The 26,749-nt window shown below is 45.6% G+C and overlaps 1 protein-coding gene across 6 annotated transcripts; it reads right to left on the bottom strand.

Annotated features, from left to right (window-relative positions):
* Nucleotides 1–1,818: 1,818 nt before the first annotated feature.
* On the bottom strand, nt 1,819–9,167 carry LOC122939911 (zinc finger protein 484-like). Of its 6 annotated transcripts, XM_044296124.1 has the most exons (5): nt 9,054–9,167; nt 7,645–7,689; nt 6,943–6,987; nt 5,941–6,057; nt 1,819–3,974 (listed from the first exon to the last, which is right to left on the bottom strand). In XM_044296124.1, exon 5 carries the CDS (start codon nt 3,808–3,810, stop codon nt 2,488–2,490), a length of 1,323 nt encoding a protein of 440 aa, XP_044152059.1. In that variant the 5' UTR covers nt 3,811–3,974; nt 5,941–6,057; nt 6,943–6,987; nt 7,645–7,689; nt 9,054–9,167; the 3' UTR covers nt 1,819–2,487. The 6 variants fall into 6 exon arrangements, with proteins under 6 accessions (XP_044152059.1, XP_044152061.1, XP_044152062.1 ...); XM_044296126.1 differs by lacking the exon at nt 5,941–6,057; XM_044296127.1 differs by lacking the exon at nt 6,943–6,987.
* Nucleotides 9,168–26,749: the final 17,582 nt, after the last annotated feature.

The following is a 26,749-nucleotide window of genomic DNA, read 5'->3' as shown; positions in this document are numbered from 1 at the left end:
GACCGGACAGCCTTTGGCTGTGCGGGCATGCTGGGAGTTGTAGTTTTGCAACAGCTGGAGGCACACTGGTTGGGAAACACTGCTTTAGGTGTTGCACAAGATGTAATGGAAAATAGAGATACAATTTCAAAATTTCACTTTTTTGGCAGATTTTCCTTTTTAATATTTTTTTTCAAGTAACAAAGCAAGGGTTAACAGCCAAACAAAACTCAATATTTATGGCCCTGATTCTGTAGTTTACAGAAACACCTCATATGTGGTTGTAAACCGCTGTACGGGCACACGGCAGGGCGCAGAAGGAAAGGAACGCCGTACTGGTTTTTGGAAGGCAGATTTTGCTGGACTGATTTTTTTGACACCATGTCCCATTTGAAGCCCCCCTGATGCCCCCCTAGAGTAGAAACTCCAAAAAAGTGACCCCATTTTAGAAACTACGGGATAGGGTCGCAGTGTTGTTGGTAGTAGTTTAGGGTACATATGATTTTTGGTTGCTCTATATTACACTTTTTGTGCGGCAAGGTAACAAGAAATAGCTTTTTTGGCACCGTTTTTTTTTTTTGTTATTTACAACATTCATCTGAAAGGTTAGATCATGTGGTAATTTTATAGAGCAGGTTGTCACGGATGCGGTGATACATAAATAAAAAAATAATTGTATACATATTAGGTAAGTTTTACACAACGATTTCATTTTTAAAACAAAAAAAGTTTTAGTGTCTCCATAGCCTAAGAGCCATAGTTTTTTCAGTTTTTGGGCGATTATCTTAAGTAGGGTCTCATTTTTTGCGGGATGAGATGGCTGTTTTATTGGCACTATTTTGGGGTGCATATGACTTTTTGATCGCTTGCTATTGCACTTTTTGTGACATAAGATGACAAAAAATGTTTTTTTTATACCGTTTTTATTTTTTTAAAAGGTGGTCACCTGAGGGGTTAACTCATGTGATATTTTTATAGAGCCGGTCGATACGGACACGGCGATACCTAATATGTATACTTTTTTTATGTAAGTTTTACACAATGATTTCATTTTTGAAACAAATAAAATCATGTTTTAGTGTTTCCATAGTCTAAGAGCCAGAGTTTTTTCAGTTTATGGGCGATTATCTTGGGTAGGGTCTCATTTTTTGCAGGATGAGATGACGGTTTGATTGGCACTATTTTGGCATACATGCGACTTTTTTGATCACTTTTATTACCTTTTTTGGGAAGTAAGGTGGGCAAAATTTCAATTTTCTCATAGTTTTTATTTTTTATGGCGTTCACCGTGCGGGGAAGGTAACATGACTGTTTTATAGATCAGGTCGTTATGGACGCGGTGGTACCAAACATGTGCAGGGAATTTATTTTTTTCCATTTTTAATCAGTGATAAATGTGTTTTTTGATTTTAACTTTTTTTTTTTACCCAGACCCACTTGGTTCTTGAAGATCCAGTGGGTCTGATGTCTGTATAACACAGTACAGTACAATATATTGTACTGTACTGTATTTTACTTACACTTTGTCTGAACAGATCTATGCCTTTAGCTCAGATCTGTTCAGCACCATGGACAGCAGGACGCCTGAGTAGGCGTCCTGTTGCCATGGGAACCTTCCCCGTCTGCCACAACTTCGCAGACGGGGAAGGGTAAGGAGTGGGGCTGGCGGGGGGCTCTCTCTCTCTCCATCGGGGGGCTTCAAAGGCACAGCAGCCCCCCGATGGGAGAGGGAGGGAGCCGCATCTTACTGTTAACTCTTTCCATACAGCGGTCCGTATGACCACCCCCCCCCCCCCAGCGTTGTGACAGGATGCCGGCTGAATGATTTCAGCCGGCATCCTGTGCGGATTAACCCCCGGGGCGCCGCAATCTCACTTTAAACTCATGACGTACTGGTACGTCATGGGTCCCTAAGGGGTTAATATAGGTAAGAACAGAAAATACTCCATTATCATGTAAGCAATCTCTCTAATGGTTTGTTTATGGTAGCTATGGTAAAGGCCTTGAACTACAATCCATTCTCTGTTATATATTTTATTCACGATACATCATGTGGCTATTGTTATATTTGGTTTTATGAAGTTATCTATGGTTCTAATTCATATGCTCTTCAAGCTGTAACACCTCGCTCGCTCCCAGTAAATGACTGCTCAGATGCTGTGGTTGCAGTTGGCTACAGCATCTGATGGAATGTCAGCGATCAGAGCTATCTCCAATCATGGACGCTGCTGTGTGAAACCGCACGCATGCTTCGCCTATGGCACTTACTTAACTCTTGAGTGGGCACCATCTTTATATTCCCGACATCCGCCATACATGTATGGAGGATGTTGGGAAGGGGTTAGAACTTCTTCTCCCCTGTATGAATTCTCTGATATTGAACAAGGGCTTATTTCTGAATAAAACAGTTTCCACATTCTGAACATAAACATGGCTGCACCCCTGTGTGACTTCCCTAATGATTCTCAAATTTACATTCTTTAGTAAAACACGTTCTGGGCATTAATGTCACTTCTCCTCTGTGTGAGATTTCAGATGATTAACAAGATTTGCTTTCCAAGCATACCATTTTCCACATTCTGGGCAGGAAAATGACCTCTCCCCTGTGTGAATTTTTAAATGCGTAGCAAGATCATTTTTCCTAGCAAAACATTTTCCACATTCTGGACATGAAAATGACTTCTCCCCTGTGTGAATTCTCTGATGGTTATGAAGAATTGATTTATCAGCAAAACGTTTACCACATTCTGAACATGAATATGGCTTCTCCCCTGTGTGATGTCTTTGGTGGATATTAAGATATGATTTCCGCGTAAAACATTTGCCACATTCTGAACATGAATATGACTTCTCACCTGTGTGATGTCTTTGGTGGATATTAAGATATGATTTCCGCGTAAAACATTTGCCACATTCTGAACATGAATATGGCTTCTCCCCTGTGTGATGTCTTTGGTGGATATTAAGATATGATTTCTGATAAAAACATTTGCCACACTCTGAACATGAATATGGCTTCACCCCTGTGTGATGTCTTTGGTGGATATCAAGATTAGATTTTAGAATAAAACATTTGCCACATTCTGAACATGAATACGGCTTCACCCCTGTGTGATGTCTTTGGTGGATATCAAGATAAGATTTTAGAATAAAACATTTGCCACATTCTGAACATGAATACGGCTTCTCCCCTGTGTGATATAATTGATGGATATCAAGACTTGATTTGTGAGAAAAACATTTGCCACATTCTGAACATGAATATGGCTTCTCCCCTGTGTGTTGTCTTTGATGGATATCAAGATTTGATTTCTGAGAAAAACATTTCCCACATTCTGAACATGAATATGGCTTCTCCCCTGTGTGTTGTCTTTGATGAATATCAAGATTTTTTTTATGAGTAAAACATTTGCCACATTCTGAACATGAATATGGCTTCTCCCCTGTGTGATGTCTTTGATGAATATCAAGATTGTATTTATGAGTAAAACATTTGCCACATTCTGAACAGGAATACGGCTTCACACCTGTGTGAACTCTCTGATGCGTCGCAAGATTTGATTTCCCAGTAAAACATTTGCCACATTCTGAACATGAATACGGCTTCACACCTGTGTGAACTCTCTGATGCGTCGCAAGATTTGATTTCTCAGTAAAACATTTGCCACATTCTGAACATGAATACGGCTTCTCCCCTGTGTGATGTCTTTGATGGCTATCAAGATGTGATTTCCGAGCAAAACATTTGCCACATTCTGAACATGAATAAGACTTCTTCCCTTTCTGAGCTCTTTGGGATCCAGCACCACTTCTGTGGTTTGCAGTCTGCATAACAGTCTTTTTTAAAGGATCAGATGGCAGATTTTTGATTTGCAGGTCTGAGTGTACAACTGGGATAATGGTACGTTTTTCATATGTATCTGGTGCGACAACCAAATCATCTGCATCACAATATGTAGGTATCAGGTGTTCCTCTGTGCTCCCGGTACAGTCGTCTGTCAAGAACAAAACTTTTAAAAATAATTCTTAAATAATATAATCTTTAAAATGATATTGATTTTTTATAACATAAAAATTCTGATACAAATTGCAAAACATGAAGCAAAATTCTATGATAAATTGACAAAGACAGTAGACCTCAGACCACCAGGCTCGAATACCAAGTGGAGAATCATAAAGGGACCTGCGAGTCAGTGCTATTAGGTGGTGCCCGTGTCCCTGACAGCTACATGCACTGTCGTACAGGGCAGAGGAGAGGAACAGTGCAGTGATATATGAGGAGTGTTGAACAAAGTCAATCACTTGCAGTATAGACCCCAAAGACAAAAATGAGGGAAAAAGAGCGCCAGACCCTGTATCAAAGTACAGTTAGAAATGGAATAGAATTGGAATAGAAAGCACCACTCGCAGTGATAACTACTATATTGCACAAAATGTATCATAAAACAATAGCGTGGAGTAAAGATAGTGGGTACTCCGGGTAGAAGACCCTGAATATACACAGCTATAGAGATAGGACCAACTAGAACCCTATAGAAATAATAAAAAATAATAATATAGATGGTATAGTTAGTAATGATAAAAATGTGAAGTGCCCAACAGGGCAATTTCACACAAATAACCCTCACTTCACTGGGGGGTAGTCATCAGGATAAGCATAAACCACCTGTGACTTGATCCCCCCGGCCAGGATCGCATGTAGAGTCGCAGTGATGGAAGGCAGCAAAAATCCAGTGCTTCTGATCAATCACCTTTAATGTACATATGTGGCTTGACGCGTTTTGGGGACAACAATTCCCCTTCTTCAGGAGCATTACATAACCAAATAACAATGGAATAAAACAATTTATACCCTGATAACCCTAAAAAGGGCGCGTTTTTTCGAAAGACCGGAAGTGGTATGACCACATTTCCGGTATTTGGAACGCATATGCGTTCCTTATTATAATTACAAATAAAGCATCTTGAATAGTGGTAGTATAACAACAAGTAATAGAGGATATAATATATAGTAAGCCAAACGAGCTAGATACATATATCCAGAGTTGCCCTTTGTATAAAAGAACTATGTCTAGCAACTCAGACATATCGGACCGGAAATGACCCTGACTTCCGCTCCGTGGAACGCAAGGTGATGCGCCCCACCAGGGGCGAGAGCCAAGGGGTCCGGTAAGTGGCGACAGCATCTACACAACCTAGTTAGTCTAACTAATAGTTCGGATTGCTTGCCAGAGTATTCGAGGTGCTGTGGATCGTTGCACCATGCCAGGACATTTTGGAGTGGAAGTGTACCCGACTTTCGCTCAGTGGATTCAATAAACAGTATATAAAAAAAAAAAAAAAAAAAAAAAAAAAAACAGGATATAAACCTAGACATAAACGTAGGGGTAACAACAGATACTACTCAAATCAGGCTAGAAATAAGTACGTATCACAGGACAACCCACAATGCCCCAATCCAGCTCCAATAAATGCAGGTGGAGGGATAAATGGAGGAGATGGGCAGCTACCTGCTGCACCGCCATCCTCCTGCTTACAGTTACCACAAACAACAAGTACTGGGCAAATGGGGTCCACTACCCAAACATTCATGCCATATTTTTTAGTACCCGGAGTACAACTCAGGGTCAGAGACAAGTGGGGATATCGTCAGGGGACATAGCTAATAAAGCATAAACAAATGGTGATGACCCTTCTAAGTGATACAAAGACATATAAAGTATTAGAAGAAAATCCTACTGAAAACTTCAAACGCGATTTGAAAGGTATATTAGACAGTGGTAAAGAAAATAATCTCATCACCAAAGAGGAATTCAAAGTCCTATTCAATCCCAGACCCACCATAGCCACTTTCTATGCCATCCCCAAAGTGCATAAAAAACGTGACCCCCCCCATACCAGGGAGGCCCATAGTGTCGGGACCAGATGAGATCCCCATCTGTTACCGGTTTATCGTCTTACCTCAAAGACACTAAGGACACACCGAGTAAAATCCAGGATATTCAGGTTAATGAGACCACCCTGATAGCGAGTCTGGACGTAGAGGCCCTCTACACCAACATCAAACACGATCAGGGCCTAGAAGCAATGAAGTATTATTTGAGCACAAAGGGCACACAGTATCACGAGCACAACTATTTTGTATTATCATTACTTCACTTTTTACTAACTCACAATTATTTTACTTTTGATGGCAAGTTTTATTTACAGACCACCGGGACGATCTGTGCACCCAGGTTTGCAAATCTGCTTTTAGGGTGGTGGGAAGAACGCACAGTATTTGTAGAGGAAAATCAGGAATTCACGAAGCACATACTTTACTGGGGTCGTTTCATAGACGACATTTTAATCTTCTGGGATAGCACCGTCACACAAGGAACTGAACAATAATTTAAAATTATTATTCACAAGTGAAATTGATAAAAAAACAACATTAAACTTCTTGGACCTTACGATCACCCTGGAGAACAATGGGAGCGTCAATACCAGCGTATTTAGGAAGCCTACCCCTACAGTTCATTGCACTGGGGAAGCCATCACCCCACTACCCTCAAAAAAAGGAATTCCAATCGGACAATACCTTCGGGCTAAAAGAAACCGCTCTACAAATGAAGGGTTTGAGGAAGAGTGCAAAACACTATATGAAGGGTTTATATCACGAGGGTACCCCAAAAAAACACTGCATTACGCGTATAATCGGGCCAAAAAAAGTAACAGAACGACTCGGCTTCGTGACAGTAAACAACATTTAGAAAATAAAACAATGAGAAAGTAGTGCGATGCACAGGAAGTTTTGATGGGCAACATGAGAAAATACGAAGTATATTAGGACGGCATTGGCGCATACTACTGACCAGCAGATGATGACGCAAAAGAGATCATCACCCCGATCCCGCCATCACATACAGAAGGGGGCAGAATATTAAGCCACTTTACACTGGGTGACAAGCAAAATAAACCCACCTGGCTGAGTGCGGTGGGATCCTACCCGTGTGGCGATCGCACATTCTGCGGAAAAATGATAGCAAAAAAAGAATTCATCAACCCGGTTGACAATAAAAAATAAATAAATTATATATTCATTGTAAATGTAGGGGAGTAGTGTATGCCGTACAACGTGGTTGCCCCAAAATCTATGTGGGCAAGACAACACAGGGACTGCGGAGACGCATCTCTAAACACCTCGGTACAATCAATACGACTGGCGATACCCCCTCAAGACATAGACAAACCCAACAGAACGGGAATAGCCAGACCTTAAAGATCTGGGGTATCCAAAAAGTAAAGTTAGGCCCCAGAATGGGGAACCTGGAGAAAAGATTACAACAGGAGGAAACCCGCGGGATGTACCGTCTGGGTTGTCTAGCCCCTCAGGGTCTCAATGGGGGCTTCACATCTGCTTCGTTCCTCTGAAGAGAGATTCCGGAAACCTCGGAATAAATAATTACAAAATAGAAGAGAACATTATCCATCCAACCAAGATGGGGGCAAAAGTGCGGGGGCAAAGCAGGGACCTACAGGACCCGTCACAGGGACTAAAATCCACTGCAGATCTATGAGGTCAACACTCGTGACAAAGAATCTAGAAGAACCGCAGGCAAAGGATATATATAAAAAATGTACAATAATAACAATAATAATACAAATATATATATATACACTTACCAATCCATCAGGAATTTCATATGGTAGGAGGACGTCTAGGGCAACCTGGAAAAAGTACATTGGCATTATAAATAGTAGGCATCATACACTGCACTACTGAGGCATCCGCTGCGACAGACATCACACACTGCACTACTGAAGCATCCGCTGCCACAGACATCACACACTGCACTACTGAAGCATCCGCTGCCACAGACATCACACGCTGCACTACTGAACCATCCGCTGCACAGACATCATACGCTGCACTACTGAAGCATCCGCTGCCACAGACATCACACGCTGCACTACTGAAGCATCCGCTGCCACAGACATCACACGCTGCACTACTGAACCATCCGCTGCACAGACATCATACACTGCACTACTGAAGCATCAGCTGCGACAGGCATCATACACTGCACTACTGAAGCACCAGCTGTGACAGACATCACACACTGCACTACTGAAGCACCAGCTGCCACAGACATCATACACTGCACTACTGAAGCATCCGCTGCGACAGACATCATACACTGCACTACTGAAGCATCCGCTTCCACAGACATCATACACTGCACTACTGAAGCATCAACTGCCACAGACATCATACACTGCACTACTGAAGCATCAACTGCCACAGACATCATACACTGCACTACTGAAGCATCAACTGCCACAGACATCATACACTGCACTACTGAAGCATCAACTGCCACAGACATCATACACTGCACTACTGAAGCATCCGCTGCGACAGACATCATACACTGCACTACTGAAGCATCCGCTGCGACAGACATCATACACTGCACTACTGAAGCATCCGCTTCCACAGACATCATACACTGCACTACTGAAGCATCAACTGCCACAGACATCATACACTGCACTACTGAAGCATCAACTGCCACAGACATCATACACTGCACTACTGAAGCACCAGCTGCCACAGACATCATACACTGCACTACTGAAGCATCCGCTGCGACAGACATCATACACTGCACTACTGAAGCATCCGCTGCGACAGACATCACACACTGCACTACTGAAGCACCAGCTGTGACAGGCATCATACACTGCACTACTGAAGCATCCGCTGCCACAGACATCATACACTGCACTACTGAAGCATCCGCTGCCACAGACATCATACACTGCACTACTGAAGCATCCGCTTCCACAGACATCATACACTGCACTACTGAAGCATCAGCTGCCACAGACATCACACACTGCACTACTGAAGCATCAGCTGCCACAGACATCACACACTGCACTACTGAAGCATCCGCTGCCACAGCCATCATACACTGCACTACTGAAGCATCAACTGCCACAGACATCATACACTGCACTACTGAAGCACCAGCTGTGACAGACATCACACACTGCACTACTGCCTGCGGCTCCCGGCTCCCCGGTACCTGCTCCTCATGCCGGGGCTCTCCCTCCCGCTGTCCGGACATCAGAGCCTCTTTACAGGACGTTTCCAGCAGAACTTCCTCTTTCCCTCAGGTTCCTGGAGTTTTCCTCTCCCAGCATGCTTTGCGGTGTTACGTCACAGGGCTGGCCCCGCCCAGCCCACTGGTCAGTCAGCACTAGCCCCGCCCCCTACACCTCCGGCGGCCATGTTAGTACACCCAGACATGGCTCCTGCGCCTCTTCTCACATCACTGAGGGCCACAGGCGCTTCCCTCACCATCTCCAGAGCCCCAAACACTGGGAGCGGCCAGCACAGCCGTATCTAAGCCTCTCATATGAGATACAGCCTGCTGAGCCTGGATCACAGCTTCTCTTGTGTGATACTGTCTGCTGAGCTGTGTATCTAATCCTATCCTGTGTGATACTGCCTGCTGAGCTGTGTATCTAATCCTATCCTGTGTGATACTGTCTGCTGAGCTGTGTATCTAATCCTATCCTGTGTGATACTGATACTGTCTGCTGAGCTGTGTATCTAATCCTATCCTGTGTGATACTGTCTGCTGAGCTGTGTATCTAATCCTATCCCTTGTGACACTGTCTGCTGAGCTGTGTATCTAATCCTATCCCGTGTGATACTGTCTGCTGAGCTGTGTATCTAATCCTATCCTGTGTGATACTGACTGCTGAGCCGTGTATCTAATCCTATCCTGTGTGATACTGTCTGCTGAGCTGTGTATCTAATCCTATCCTGTGTGATACTGTCTGCTGAGCTGTGTATCTAATCCTATCCTGTGTGTTACTGTCTGCTGAGCTGTGTATCTAATCCTCTCCTGTGTGATACTGCCTGCTGAGCTGTGTATCTAATCCTCTCCTGTGTGATTCTGTCTGCTGAGCTGTGTATCTAATCCTATTCTGTGTGATGCTGTCTGCTGAGCTGTGTATCTAATCCTATCCAGTGTGATACTGCCTGCTGAGCTGTGTATCTAATCCTATCCAGTGTGATACTGTTTGCTGAGCTGTGTATCTAATCCTGTCCTGTGTGATACTGTCTGCTGAGCTGTGTATCTAATCCTGTGTGATACTGTCTGCTGAGCTGTGTATCTAATCCTATCCCGTGTGATACCGTCTGCTGAGCTGTGTATCTAATCCTATCCTGTGTGATACTGTCTGCTGAGCTGTGTATCTAATCCTCTCCTGTGTGATACTGCCTGCTGAGCTGTGTATCTAATCCTCTCCAGTAATGAATGATTGGTCGGTAACGCGTATAGACAGGGGCGTAGCTAATGGCTCATGGGCCCTGGTGCAAGAGTTCAGCTTCGGCCCCCCCTTCCCTCAGTGCTTTGTAGCCGGGGCAGGAAGCACAAGGCCTTTGTGCTGCCCGAGGCAAAAACTGAAACGGCGCCCCCTTGAGCCAGAGGTGTAACTTGACCTGCATGCACTTTCTATAATACTGGTTTCTTCTTATGCACCACAGGGGTCTTTGGGCCCCTCAGGCTCCTGGGCCCGGTAGAAACTGCTACCTCTGCACCCCCTATAGCTGTGCCCCTGCTGTCAGCTAAAAAACGCACCATAAACCACCAGCATTACCTGGCAGATGTTCTCATTACGTTTCTAAATTCAGTTTTCTCTTTGCTCTCTGATACAAGGGCGCCACAAAACTATGCGTGCTTCTGGTCCTGTTAGTGACGTATACGCGCTGCGTTGTTTTGGGGTGTGCTCGTGCAAAGGTGAGCCTGCACCTGCACATTGAGCCACCTAAGACAAGTACACAGCAGCGGGGAACATTTCAGAGGCGCCGGTATCCCGACAATACAGCGCATGCGTGAAATTTCAAGCTGGGTTTGTACATGAAATTAGAATGGATTCCATCAAATATGAAGGGGGGGCGGTGAGCTGGACTTTAAGCCAGAAAGCCACAGCACCCTGGACTTCAAAAACTTCATTTGCATGTGGCCTGCAGGGGAATCAAGCTGTTTCAAGAGCAAAGAGAAAACCAAATTTAGAAACCTGCTGAGAACATCTGTAAGGTAATGCTGGTGGTTTATGGTGTGTTTCTTAGCAGACAGCGTCCCTTTAATTTCTATACCCTAAATATATATGTATCTCTCTGCTATTTGTCAGTGATTAACCAGCTACTGGGAGATGCAGAACAGCTTACTGCTCGCTGTCATGTATCGTTCAGTTACCAGAGCTTCACTTGTAAAACTTGCAGGGCATGCTGCAACAAGTAGTACTTCGAACAGTGGGAGAGCAACTGGTTGCTAGGGTCTCTGTCCAAAGAATGGAAGGACAGGCAAGCACATTCCTGAGTCTGCAGCAAGAGGGGAGATGAGAGGGGGCTTTACGGTGCCACATCTGTATTATAAAGTACTGTAGAGGGGCTAGAGGGCCCGGCGGCCGGCCAGAGGCTATTCAAAACTCACCTCGCGCCGCCAGCCACCGCACGTCCGCACAGTCACTGCCGCCTGCCTGCTGCTTCCAAGTGTCTGACTGGGAGGGAGCTGGAGATGCGCGGAAACCACGCCTCCGGGCGGCTCCTCCTCACTTAATGTCTGCTTCCGCGGCCGCCCCCTCTGACACAGTCACGTGAGCTGCCTACTGCGCTGCGCCGTGCGCACTGCCCCCGGGCCCCGGCACTATTAGATAACATTTTGAATAGGAGGCGGTGGGGGGGCCGTGGGCCCCCCTGGCTCAGGGGCCCGGTCGCAATTGCGACCCCTGTAGCTACGCCACTGCGTATAGACAGGAGTGCACTAGCACCGCTCTACCCAGCACCACCGTCCCTGCTGTATTCGTTAGGATAGTCGGCTGTGCCTGATGTCTCCTAAACCGCCATACTTGGGGTGTAACTTGTAGTATAGACCTGTTGGCAATGAGTGTTTTTCATCAAGCACAGATTTTAGCGTAACTCAATGAAGTGCAGCAAATGAAAACCTAAATTCCGCCCCCAACATGTTTCGCCGGCTACTCTGGCTTCATCAGGGGTATCAGGCAGACTTCACCTGCTCAGACCCCAGACACTGTAGCGTGTTTCTCATTGGGGGAGCAGTCCCACCGCATGTGGACCGCAGCAAACGACCATCCCCAGCAAAAAAAAAGTGTACAATGGAGGATGCCGGCGCGGTCCACATGCACCACAAAGGCATCCTACAAAAAACGGAGCATTGTGCGGGTGAAAATATATAAATCACAGAAAAAAAATGCACCAAAAGGATATGCCACTGACTATACTAGCTACTACGCTAACTAGGGGTCTGAAGGTAATGAAATGTGATTTATATATACAGGTCCTTCTCAAAAAATTAGCATATTGTGATAAAGTTCATTATTTTCTGTAATGTACTGATAAACATTAGACTTTCATATATTTTAGATTCATTACACACAACTGAAGTAGTTCAAGCCTTTTATTGTTTTAATATTGATGATTTTGGCTACAGCTCATGAAAACCCAAAATTCCTATCTCCAAAAATTAGCATATCATGAAAAGGTTCTCTAAACGAGCTATTAACCTAATCATCTGAATCAACTAATTAACTCTAAACACCTGCAAAAGATTCCTGAGGCTTTTACAAACTCCCAGCCTGGTTCATTACTCAAAACCGCAATCATGGGTCAGACTGCCGACTTGACTGCTGTCCAGAAGGCCATCATTGACACCCTCAAGCAAGAGGGTAAGACACAGAGAGACATGTCTGAAGGAATAGGCTGTTCCCAGAGCGCTGTATCAAGGCCCCTCAGTGGGAAGTCTGTGGGAAGGAAAAAGTGTGGCAGAAAACGCTGCACAACGAGAAGAGGTGACCGGACCCTGAGGAAGATTGTGGAGAAGGACCGATTCCAGACCTTGGGGACCTGCGGAAGCAGTGGACTGAGTCTGGAGTAGAAACATCCAGAGCCCCCGTGTACAGGCGTGTGCAGGAAATGGGCTACAGGTGCTGCATGCCCCAGAAACAGCGGCAGAAGCGCCTGACCTGGGCTGCAGAGAAGCAGCACTGGACTGTTGCATGTCATTCGGAAATCAAGGTGCCAGAGTCTGGAGGAAGACTGGGGAGAGGGAAATGCCAAAATGCCTGAAGTCCAGTGTCAAGTACCCACAGTCAGTGATGGTCTGGGGTGCCATGTCCGCTGCTGGTGTTGGTCCACTGTGTTTTATCAAGGGCAGGGTCAATGCAGCCGCTATCAGGAGATTTTGGAGCACTTCATGCTTCCATCTGCTGAAAAGCTTTATGGAGATGAAGATTAAATTTTTCAGCACGACCTGGCACCTGCTCACAGTGCCAACACCACTGCAAATGGTTTACTGACCATGGTATTACTGGGCTCAATTGGCCTGCCAACTCTCCTGACCTGAACCCCATAGAGAATCTGTGGGATATTGGGAAGAGAAAGTTGAGAGACACAAGACCCAACACTCTGGATGAGCTTAAGGCCGCTATCGAAGCATCCTGGGCCTCCATAACACCTCAGCAGTGCCACAGGCTGATGGCCTCCATGCCACGCCGCATTGAAGCATCCTGGGCCTCCAGAACACCTCAGCAGTGCCACAGGCTGATTGCCTCCATGCCACGCCGCATTGAAGAAGTCATTTCTGCAAAAGGATTCCCGACCAAGTATTGAGTGCATAACTGAACATAATTATTTGAAGGTTGACTTTTTTTGTATTAAAAACACTTTTCTCTCATTGGTCGGATGAAATATGCTAATTTTTTGAGATAGGAATTTGGGTTTTCATGAGCTGTGGCCAAAATCATCAATATTAAAACAATAAAAGGCTTGAACTACTTCAGTTGGTGTGTAATGAATCTAAAATATATGAAAGTCTAATGTTTATCAGTACATTACAGAAAATAATGAACTTTATCACAATATGCTAATTTTTTGAGAAGGACCTGTATATATGACCAAATTGCGCTTAATCAGAACGTCCAGGTTTCTATGCCGAGGTAAAATGACCGTTCTTTAGAGAGATTCTAGAATTGCGATGTCTCTCATGGTCGCCAATTAGTTGATCGCAGGGTTAATGCAGTCCGTCCCTTCTCTCCGATTGGTGGGATAGTAATCTGTGACGATAGTAGCTCACAATACAGTTGGTACGGTTAGTCATGTTGTTCCAGAGCCAGACTGCAGTATTTCTGCTGTTAATTAGTCACTGCAGCTGGTCTTACAGTCCGGTTGTGATCCGAATAATATATACGGCAAAAACTTGCGAAAACGAATGAATCTGTTGCAAAAAGGACACTTTATGTGTTAGTCAATTAAAGTTCATCTTCAATGTTGCCACTTCATAAGTGGTCCGACGTCAGAGACAATGGATACAGAAGAGTGGTCTTTTACCTCATCAACAAAACACACGGTTGTTTTCACTCACATAGCAGGTTCTTCCCAGGAGCAGAGCCATCAGCTAGTGAGCTGTCTGCCCTTTTATAGCCCCCCAGGTTCCAAGGCGATTAGCCACAGTTACCCTGAATACCTGGAGTGGCTAACTGCACGATTCTATTTTATGACGTAAAATCATGATTTTATGAAAGACATGGAGTATTGCTTATATCTTTCTTTACTGTCCACCACAGCAGCAAAGAAAAAGAACTAAGACATTAGAATAATACCATGACAACAGGCCCCTCCCATGTCGAACCAGTATACACTCACCTAAAGAATTATTAGGAACACCATACTAATATGGTGTTGGACCCCCTTTTGCCTTCAGAACCGCCTTAATTCTACGTGGCATTGATTCAACAAGGTGCTGATAGCATTCATTTGAAATGTTGGCCCATTTTGATAGGATAGCATGTTGAAGTTGATGGAGATTTGAGGGATGCACATCTAGGGCACGAAGCTCCCGTTCCACCACATCCCAAAGATGCTCTATTGGGTTGAGATCTGATGACTTTGGTGGCCATTTTAGTACAGTGAACTCATTGTCATGTTCAAGAAACCAATTTGAAATGATTCGAGCTTTGTGACATGGTGCATTATCCTGCTGGAAGTAGCCATCAGAGGATGGGTACATGGTGGTCATGAAGGGACGGACATGGTCAGAAACAATGTTCAGGTACCCCGTGGCATTTAAACGATGGCCAATTGGCACTAAGGGGCCTAAAGTGTGCCCAGAAAACATCCCCCACACCATTACACCACCACCACCAGCCTGCACAGTGGTAACAAGGCATGATGGATACATGTTCTCATTCTGTTTACGCCAAATTCGGACTCTACCATTTGAATGTCTCAACAGAAATAGAGACTCATCAGACCAGGCAACATTTTTCCAGTCTTCAACAGTCCAATTTTGGTGAGCTCGTGCAAATTGTAGCCTCTTTTTCCTATTTGTAGTGGAGATGAGTGGTACCCGCTGGGGTCTTCTGATGTTTTAGCCCATCCGCCTCAAGGTTGTGCGTGTTGTGGCTTCACAAATGCTTTGCTGCATACCTCAGTTGTAACGAGTGGTTTTTTCAGTCAACGTTGCTCTTCTATCAGCTTGAATCAGTCGGCCCATTCTCCTCTGACCTCTAGCATCAACAAGGCATTTTCGCCCACAGGACTGCCGCATACTGGATGTTTTTTCCTTTTCACACCATTCTTTGTAAACCCTAGAAAGGGTTGTGCGTGAAAATCCCAGTAACTGAGCAGATTGTGAAATACTCAGACCGGTCCGTCTGGCACCAACAACAATGCCACGCTCAAAATTGCTTAAATCACCTTTCTTTCCCATTCTGACATTCAGTTTGGAGTTCAGGAGATTGTCTTGACCAGGACCACAACCCTACATGCATTGAAGCAACTGCCATGTGATTGGTTGACTAGATAATCGCATTAATGAGAAATAGAACAGGTGTTCCTAATAATTCTTTAGGTGAGTGTATAAAGTCCATATTTCCCTAAATCCTCCTCTTTCTTAGCGGGGTGCCACCGAGACGAATGCATAAACTATGGATAATTTCCAAACACGAACTGGAGAAAACCGGAACTGAGGAAACTATAACGTGAATAACTCCGGAATCTGCAGACCTCCTCTCAAGCTCCATCAAGACATCATCCTGCAAATACAGAAACACGTGAAAAGGACATTACTCTCCTCTTGGGAGAAGCGGTACTCAAAATCATAAATAAACGGTCAATTACACAAGTACCATTGGCGAAAAACCACAATCCCCTGGACTCAAAAGATACTAAAGGGCGGGTAGAAGGGAGAGGCAATACTCACCTCCGTGTCTTTCATAAAATCACGTCATAAAATAGGAAAATCATGCAATTTTATTTCTAGACACGGAGGCTCCTATTGCTGGTTCAAAGCTGCTCCATGACCGAAGAAAAGGCATGTAGAGGAGGGCGAAAATAGAACTCCCTAAACGTGGAAACCCTAGACCAATCTGGTAGCCTCATGATGTCCTCCAGCCGCACCCTCGAGATCACCATAGAGGTAGCCGAAACCCCTCTCGCGGAGCGAGCCGTAAAAATTGATGTGTTCACCCCTGCCAAGGTCATGATCCATTTAACTAAACGCGCCAGAGTGGTGCTAGTGACCGGAGCAAACGGGCGGTGGAAGAAGAGAAAAAGATGGGGAACAGCGGAAGATCGATGCGCCAACGTCTTCAAGCAGGCCACCGGGCAGAGTGATGGGGAAGAAGAAAACCTGGGATACGAGACCGATCGAATGTGAGTTTTGGTACGACAGGTGATATTAAAGGAAACCCCTTCGGGGGTAAACGATCTGGCATCGTGATCCAGGGTGCGGACGTCCGAAACCCTCTTACAGGAAATGAGGCAAAACAGAGTAACCAATTTAGCTGACAACTGGCGCAATGACAAGTCTGAATTAGACTGCCAAGCAGGAAAAAAGGGACAGAACGCAGGAGACATGCCATGTAGTGGAGAACTTCGGTCTCGAAGGACGAGACAGACGCGAGCCCCACAGCAAACGGCACACCAATGGGTGCTGGCCCGCCGGGCAACCGTCGAACCCCTGATGAGCAGAGGAAATGGACGATCTAAACAAATTAATCATGCGGTAAGCCTTACCGTCCTCAAATAACGACGTAAGGATGTGTAGAACCTCCGTTACAGGTGCCGAAATGGGATCCAAATCCCGAGCCAAGCACCAGCCAGACCAAGATCTCCAGGCTGCTCTATAAGCTCGTCTTGTGCCGGGAGCCCACGCATCCTCCAGAAGTCTTCTAGTTGCATCCGAAAGTCCTCAGACTCCCCAGGAATCCCTGAAATTTTGCATGCTAGAAGCCGCAGGGAGCCGTCCAAAAAATGGGGATGCTCCAGACGAAACGGTCCTTGAAGGAGACCTGGAATTTCTGACAGAAGAAAGGGGATCTCTACCATCAGCTCCAGTAACTGAGGAAACCAGGACTGGGTGCCCGAAAAGGGGATTACTATCACCAGATCGGCCCGTTGCCGGTGCACCTGGCTCCAGACCCGCGGGATCATGTCGAATGGCGGAAACGCGTACATTAGGCATCCGGACCAATCCTGGAGGAAAGCATCTACTGCTTCTGCGTCTGGATCCGGGCACCAACTGTAGAATCGGGGAAGCTGCGCATTCAGACGGGAGGCGAAGACGTTAATAGAGAAAGGACCCCAAAGAGATGAGATAGCAGAGAACACCTTCTCGTCCAACTTCCAGTCGCTGCCGTCCGAGACATAACGAGAACTCCAATCCGCCTGCGAGTTGTGTAGGTCCGGGAGATACTCCGCCAACACAGTAATGTCTCTGGAAAGACAATACGACCAAAACTCCATCGCTAGATGAGTAAGCATGGCCGAGTGTGTACCTCCCATGGAATTGACGTAACGGACAGCCAAGATGTCCATGCGCAGCCTGATGCAAGCCCCCGGCCATGCCATTCAAGAAACTCTGAATAGCAAACAAGCCCGCCAGCAGCTCCAAGGCATTGATGTGAAGTCTGGATTCATCTTCTGACCAGCGTCCTCCTGTGGTTACACCATCACAATGTGCGCCCCAACCTTGAAGACTGGCGTCTGACTCCACCATAAAGTCTGGTTGTAGACCGCAAATCGCCTTGCCATTCCAAGCAGAAAGATTGTGGATCCACCAGGTCAGTTCGTCCCTGGTCTCCGAATCCAAAGATATTAGGTCCGCATACAAAGCTCCGGAGTGATGATGAGCAGTCTTCAGACGTTGAAGGGCCCGGTAATGGAGTGGGGCTGGGAAGACAGCTTGGATAGAAGAAGACAGGAGGCCGATGATCCGGGGCAGGTGACGAATAGTGATGGCCCGAACTATTCGCCGGCGAACATAGCTTATGCGATGTTCGGTTCGCCCCCTATACATCATCATTGAGTAAACTTTGACCCTGTACCTCACAGTCAGCAGACACAATCCAGCCAATCAGCAGCAGACCCTCCCACCTCCTGGACAGCATCCATTTTAGATTCATTCGGAAGCTGCATTCACAGTGAGAGGAGGGACAGTGCTGCTGCTGCTGATTCAATAGGGAAAGCGTTAGCTAGGGCATTGTTCTGTGTCCACAGACTCATCTGCTATAAGGACAGCGTCCTGACAGCACCCCAAAAAGCCCTTTTCAGGGCTGGTACATCAGTCTGCTTTTCTTTTTTTTTTATTATATATATATATATATTGCAGTTGCCTGGCTGTCCGTGTGTGAGAGGCTGCAGGCTCAGTCACAGACAGCACGTGCACATCATTCATACAGGGTGTCACAGACAATACCTCGCAGATACAAAAAAATTATATTTAATATTTTTCTGTGACATAATCACATTTGCAAGCCCGTGTGTGTCAGGCCCACACAGCCTGTATTGTGGCCATTGGCTAGGCCTCCACTCATACCGTTACAAGGTGTCACTCACTCAAATACCTTGCAAATAAAAAAAATTATATTAAAAAAGTTTCTGTGATATAATCATATTTGCAAGCCCGTGTGTGTCAGGCCCACACAGACTGTATTGTGGCCACTGGCTAGGCCTCCACTCATACCGTTACAGGGTGTCATTCACTCAAATACCTTGCAGATAAAAAATATTATATTTAATATTTTTCTGTGATATAATCACAGTTGCAAGCCCGTGTGTGTCAGGCCCACACAGACTGTACTGTGCCCACTGCCCACCACTTATATAGGGTTGCACAGAACCTTGCACGCATAGTACCATTTATAAAAAAAAAAATGACAGGCAGAGGCAGGCCACCCCGCATGGGCCGTCATGGTCGTGGTGCTGCGATTTCCACTGGCCCTGGAATAATGCCCAGTGTTCAGAGGCCACGTACCCTGAACCTAAAAAATTCTGAGAAAAAAGTTGACTGGCTTACACAGGACACCCAATCTTCAACAGCTTCCGCTAAGAACCTTGACGCACCATCCTCCTCCAGCTCAGCTTTGGTCACCTGCTCTCAAGTTACCACTCTCCCGCCCACCGACACCACCACTACCACCACAGCCGCTTCACTTGATCCCTCAGAGGAGTTATTTACACATCAGTTGGATGAAATTAGTGATGCGCAGCCATTATTGCCAGGGGATGTAGATAACAGGGATATGTCTCAGTCAGGCAGCATTACACACATGGACGTACAGTGTGATGATGATGTTGTACCCGCTGCTGCTTCCTTTGCTGAGGTGTCAGATACAAGTGAAGTGGTTGATGATGACAATGTGTCCGTCGATGCCACGTGGGTGCCTGCTCGAAGAGAAGAAGAGGGGGAAAGTTCAGAAGGGGAGACAGAGAGAAGGAGGAGACGAGTTGGAAGCAGGGGGAGGTCGTCGCAAGGAGCTAGTGGCACAGTCAGACAGCATGTATCGGCACCCGGGGTCAGCCAGACAGCACGCCAATCAACGCATGCTGTTGCCACCACCAGAATGCCGTCATTGCAAAGCTCAGCAGTGTGGCATTTTTTTTGTGTGTCTGCCTCTGATAACAGCAATGCCATTTGCAACCTGTGCCAAAAGAAACTGAGTCGTGGGAAGTCCAACACCCACCTCGGTACAACTGCTTTGTGAAGGCACATGATCTCACATCACAAACGCCAATGGGATCAACACATGAGTACAAGCAGCACACAAACTCAAAGCCACCATCCTCCTCCTGGTCCAGCATCTTCAGCCACGTCAACCACTGCTGTCCTCCTTGACCCCTCTCAACCACCCGCCACTCCGCCTCTCACCTTCAGCAGTTCCATCTCAAATTTTTTTTTTTTTTTTTTCAAATAAGGCAATCCCAAACCTCTACTCAGTGATTGAAAAGGAAGTCATGGCATCTCTGGCATACAGTGTTGGGGCAAGGGTCCATCTGACCACTGATACCTGGTCTGCAAAGCACGGTCAGGGCAGGTATATCACCTACACTGCGCATTGGGTCAACCTGCTGACGGCTGCCAAGCATGGAATGCGTGGCTCTGCAGCGGAGTTGGTGACACCGCCACGACTTGCAGGCAGGCCTACTGCCAGCTCTTCTACTCCTCCTACTCCATCCTCTTCCATAACCTCCTCGGCTGAGTCCTCTTCTGCTGCGGCATCTGGCTGCACATCAACTGAATCCCCCCAGCTCCCCAGGGGCTATTCCACATCCCGGATACGACAGTGTCACGCTGTCTTGGGGTTGACTTGCCTGAAAGCAGAGAGCCACACCGGACCAGCACTCCTGTCCGCCCTGAACGCACAGGTGGATCAGTGGCTGACCCCGCACCAACTGGAGATCGGCAAAGTGGTGTGTGACAATGGAAGCAATTTGTTGGCGGCATTGAATTTGGGCAAGTTGGCACATGTGCCGTGCATGGCACATGTGTTGAATCTCATCGTACAACGCTTTGTGTCTAAGTACCTAGGCTTACAGGACGTCCTCAAGCAGGAAAGGAAGGTGTGTGGCCATTTCAGGCGTTCCTACACGGCCATGGCGCACTTTTCAGACATTCAGCGCCGAAACAACATGCCAGTGAGGCGCTTGATTTGCGACAGCCCGACACGTTGGAATTCAACACTCGTAATGTTCGACCGCCTGCTCCAACAAGAAAAAGCCGTCAACGAGTATTTGTATGCCCGGGGTGCTAGGACAGCCTCTGCGGAGCTGGGATTTTTTTTGCCACGTAACTAAACGCTCATGCGCAATGCCTGTAGGCTCATGCATCCTTTTGAGGAGGTGACAAACCTAGTCAGTCGCACCGAAGGCACCATCAGCGACCTCATCCCATTTGTTTTCTTCCTGGAGCGTGCCCTGCGAAGAGTGCTGGATCAGGCTGTAGATGAGCGTGAAGAGGAAGAGTTGTGGTCACCATCACCACCAGAAACAGCCTTGTCATCATCGCTTGCCAGACCTGCGGCAACGCTAGAAGAGGAGTATGAGGAAGAGGAGTCAGAGGAGGAATGTGGCTTTGAGGAGGAGGAAGACCAACCACAGCAGGCATCCCAGGGTGCTCGTTGTTGTCACCTATCTGGGACCCGTGGTGTTGTACGTGGCTGGGGGGAAGAACAGACCGTCAATGACATCAGCGAGGACGAGGAACGGGAAATGAGTAGCTCGGCATCCAACCTTGTGCAAATGGGGTCTTTCATGCTGTCATGTCTGTTGAGGGACCCTCGTATAAAAAGGATGAAGGAAAACGACCTGTACTGGGTGGCCACGCTACTAGATCCCCGGTATAAGCAGAAAGTGGCGGAAATGTTACCAAATTACCGAAAGTCAGAAAGGATGCAGCAGTTCAAAACCAAACTAAAAAATATGCTTTACACAGCTTATAAGGGGGATGTCACAGCACAACGGGAATCTAACAGGGGAAGAGGTGAAAGTAATCCTCCTCCTACCACGACCACGGCGGCAAGGACAGGACGCTTTACAGATGTGTTGTTGATGGAGGACATGCAGAGCTTTTTCAGTCCTACACATCGCCACAGCCCTTCGGGATCCAGCCTTAGAGAACGACTCGACCGACAGGTAGCAGACTACCTCGCCTTAACTGCAGATATCGACACTCTGAGGAGCGATGAACCCCTTGACTACTGGGTGTGCAGGCTTGACCTGTGGCCTGAACTATCCCAGTTTGCGATAGAACTTCTGGCCTGCCCCGCTTCAAGTGTCCTGTCAGAAAGGACCTTCAGTGCAGCAGGAGGCATTGTCACTGACAAAAGAAGTCGCCTCGGTCAAAAAAGTGTTGATTACCTCACCTTCATTAAGATGAATGAGGCATAGATCCCGAAGGGACTGACAGTGGGGGATACGTTTGACTAACAAAAGGCCTGATGACATGCCTTGGCCTCAAAATGGTCCCCACGCTGCTGTATTTAATGTCTGCATACCGGATGACTTTCGTGAATTCTCCGCCACCAACTAGGGTTCAAGCCGCAATGTTTTAGTCACCTTTCTGCCTGGAAAACATCAATTTTTCCGGCCGCTGCTACAACAGCGGCTGCAACAATGCCTAATTTTTCAGGCATGTGTACATGCCTAATTTTTCTGGCCTCTAGTGCTGCACTGTGGCTGCAAAAACAAAACAAAAAGAAAGGCACATACATGTGTCAATTCCCCTTCGTGATCGGTACCTTGTTGTGGTGAAGGGGCTTGCGTATCACAATGAAGCGATCATCACCTCTATGAATGTGTTGGCAATGTTGCCACACCCCAGATAAGGCCGTTGCTTCATTATGATCAGACTAAAAGCGATCGGCTGAATAATTTTTCATAGAAAAAACATTATTTTTCTTTTTTTTAAGTTGTATGGGTTTTTAATACATAAAAAAAAAATCATATTAAACTCTCTTAATAGTTTATTAGAAATAATGCAGACAATTTAAAAAATCCCCATCAATTCCAATACAAAGCAAGTACAGAGCTCAGAACAAAATTATTTCAGAATGTCGTTAATTCGACAACGATTAATCAATTCGACACACGTCCCCGGATAGGGGACGTAACAGGGATTAAACTGATAGGAATAGTACTAGTTAAGACACCACTCATATAGGGTGTCACAGCACATTGCTCCGTGCACATGCAGTGCCCCAACTTGGGAGTAAGAGGACCGACCAAGCTGCTTTTTCCATCTCCCGGTTCCTAAAATCAATTCAGTTTGGTGTATCAGAGTTTGGTCTGTCACTGTGAAGGCAGTCGAAGGTACCCGGCCTAAATTTTTTTTCACAAAAGGCAATCCCTGATATGGGACGTAACAGGGATTAAACTGATGAGAATAGTACTACAGAAAATACCACTCATATCGGGTGTGACAGTAAATTGCACGGCGCAGACGCAGTGACCGTGGCGCGGATTCAAACAAAAAGGGAGGGAGCCAGCATTTTTTTTAACCATCTCCCCGTTCGAAAAATTTTATTCAATTCACCTTTCGGGGACCCTTGGTGTTGTACGTGGCTGGGTGGAGGAAGAAACCTTCAATTACATCAACGGGACATGGCTAGCTTGGTATCCAACCTTGTGCAAATGGGAAGTTTGCGGTTGGGCAAATGGACTGTTTGCGGTGCATTAAAAGGGGAGTTTGGTCTATCAATGTCTGTGAAGCGGGCGTAACCCTTACACTACCTGATCGATACAAATCATACCTGATCGTATACACACACTGGATGTTTTAAACCACGTTGTTCAAAAAATGTTTGGATTGTTAGGTGATTTATGCCCTTTATGGATTAAAATCCAACTCTGCGTCAACTATGTAATTTTCCGTGGGAGTTTTGCCATGGACCCCCCTCCGGCATGCCACAGTCCAGGTGTTAGTCCCTTTGAAACAACTTTTCCATCACTACTGTGGCTAGAAAGAGTCCCTGTGGGTTTTAAAATTCGCCTGCCTATTGAAGTCAATGGCGGTTCGCCCGTTCGCAAACATTTGCAGAAATTCGCGTTCACGAACGGAAAATTTTATGTTCGCGACATCTCTAGTGTAGATATTAATGTAATGCATATTGTAACCGTGCTAAACGTATTTTTGTATTTATATATGTGTTGTAACATTGACGCTTTTCTGCAAGTTGTTTATCTGCTGAATAAAGTTTTAAAAACTTTTATTTTGTTTGTGGTCAATTCGTTTACTGCCAATAAGGGGCTCGCTGTGCGGGTCTCTAGACATGTCCAGGCACGCATCTACCATAATAATATAAGTGCAAAATACAAGAGACCCCTGCCCAGACACGTTTTTACCCTATGACGCCGTATGGACGGCTGTATGTGGTATGCGCGGTGTGTCATACACTCGTTCAATAATGTTTTAATAAATAAACAACTGAGAGATTGACTAATTCATAATATATTAATACATTCATAAAAGATTGAGGTGTAGGTGAGAAATTGACAAATTCATATTGTTTTAATAAACCCATAATCATAATGATATGGGCTGGGTGGAGGTCGCTATCTACCATAATAATACAATGCGGTCTCTAGACATGTCCAGGCATGCATTATTCAGATTTGGGAGGTAGGAGGCGGAGGGGTGGGGGATGTGGAGGTCGCTATCTACCGTAATAATATAACGTGGTCTCTAGACATGTCCAGGCATGCATTATTCAGATTTGGGAGGGAGGAGGCGGAGGGGTGGGGGATGTGGAGGTCGCTATCTACCATAATAATATAACGTGGTCTCTAGACATGTCCAGGCATGCATTATTCAGATTTGGGAGGGAGGAGGCAGAGGGGTGGGGGATGTGGAGGTCACTATCTACCATAATAATACAACGCGGTCTCGAGACATGTCCAGGCATGCATTATTCAGATTTGGGAGGGAGGAGGCGGAGGGGTGGGGGACCTGTCAAGAGGACGAAAGGGGCGTGTTGACGAGAGGGGTTTTGTGGTACCTGTCACTTTGACGAATAATATAGACGCTTCACTACTACTGTGCCTACCGTTACTGTAACTCTGTGTGGGGAGGGGGATCTGTTAGGAGATGGAAGGGTAAGGTGTGCCTTGCCATGTGTACAGTACAGTATGTTCGGCTTATTTACAAGGACCGGGCTGCAGGAGATGTATTATCCTGATATAGCGATACTGGCATTTAGGCAAAAGGGGGCATAGATAGAAATATCACTACTGGGGATGATGAAATTAGATATCAGGTATATAGCTATATACTGTATATCTAGTGTTCCATATAGGGTCAGTAGTGTATGGTATTAGGGCGTCTCAGCCTACCCTGTTATTAACAAATCACTGTTAGGGGAATAAAAAACGTGCACAAGGACAATCCATAAATTAAAAAGAAGACATGAATGACAAAAGGCTGTGCGTATGTGCAGTGTGTCTTTAGATCTGTGACTGTACAAGTGGATTGGATTTTGATAACACCAGGTGTTCGGGATCGCGGACTCACTGAAAGTAAAGTGTCCATCTTTTATTGTAATGTTGGCTCTATCGCTATGGACAAAACAGATTAAATAAGAAAGCTATTGTCCTGAGTTTAGTTAATAAACAAGTACTCCACCAGAAGCGCAGTGAAAGGCACCAGCAGTGAAAGGGTCTCCAGCAGTAAAATAACCCGCACTTTACCTGCACTACTGACTGTAGTTCCATGCGCCACCTGGTGTTCACAAACCAACATTGCACCCTGCATTTTCTCAATGGCGATTTACGCGATTCAGGTTTGCTAAATGAATTGGAAATCGCTTTGCGCTGCCGCGATTCTGAAGGGAGCGCTAGCGATGCTATATCTGTATATACTGCAAATATGGTTACAAAAAGAAATGCCAACAATACATAAAGAGCAATTAAAAAAACGGTTTCATATGGAACGCTTAGACATAATGAAATCCAAGGATAGACACACACACAGACTCAACAGTGGAAATGCTTTATTATCACATATATGTCCGACACAGAAATACAAAACATAATGCAACCTTTTTCTCTAACAGAATGGTATTTGATTGAGCAGATGAAGGGGACATTGGCTAGATTGTTACTACAGCACATGAGCACGAGACCTGCCCAAAATACCTACTAAATAAGGTATCACTGGTTAACACAGGGACGGCGCAAGATAGAGTCAATCGGTAGAAGGAGAGACTGATAGGAGTTTACATCTGAATAAAAACACTGCTTTGACTGATGCTCAATTGATGTGCTGAGGGGTACCCTAGATTTATATCATACAGTTTGAAGATTTACGGATTCGTTTGGTACCCCAAATCATTATTACATTTACATATTGTAAAAAAAATAAAAAATTTGTTTGGGTCTGCGTACCCAGCTGTTATTATTTAATAATAACAATAATAAAAACTAAAACTACAAAAAAGCACTGCTGATGAGGAGGATCCAGGCGAGCGCGCGTTCTGTGAAGCTTCCTTCTTGTTAATGGGTGGCACTGTGTCCCAGACTTAAAAAAATACCTAGTAGCCATTGGCTCCTGAACTGAAAAATTTAGGAGCAAAATCAAATTTTTAGTCGCCGAATCGAAACCGAATAAAAATTTTGGTATCGTGACAGCGCTGCGCCGATCAGATCGGCGTAGGGTTGTTTTGATACCAAAATTTTGATTCACTTTCGTCACCATAAAAAAGTATTGCGATACTCAATACCGCGCAAAAAAAAAAGCACAAAAAAAAAAAGAAGCTGCGTGCATTTCGCATTTTATGAAACGTTCGGCCCATAATAGAACAGTCCTATCCTATTTTTTGGGGTGACAAGGTGACTAAAATATGGCGAATGCTCACCGCATAGGAGGTATTTTTTTATAATTTTATAGTTTGGACAGAGCTGCGTAATATGTTTATTTAT

The sequence above is a fragment of the Bufo gargarizans genome, chromosome 6, assembly GCF_014858855.1.
Source record: "Bufo gargarizans isolate SCDJY-AF-19 chromosome 6, ASM1485885v1, whole genome shotgun sequence".
NCBI lineage: Eukaryota > Metazoa > Chordata > Amphibia > Anura > Bufonidae > Bufo > Bufo gargarizans.
The sequence above is the reverse complement of the archived record's forward strand: the minus strand, read 5'-3'. Positions and strand labels throughout refer to the sequence as shown.

Excerpts from the sequence above, each read along its gene's own strand:
- LOC122939911 (XM_044296124.1), bottom strand. The coding sequence starts at position 3,810 with ATGCAGACTGCAAACCACAGAAGTGGTGCTGGATCCCAAAGAGCTCAG.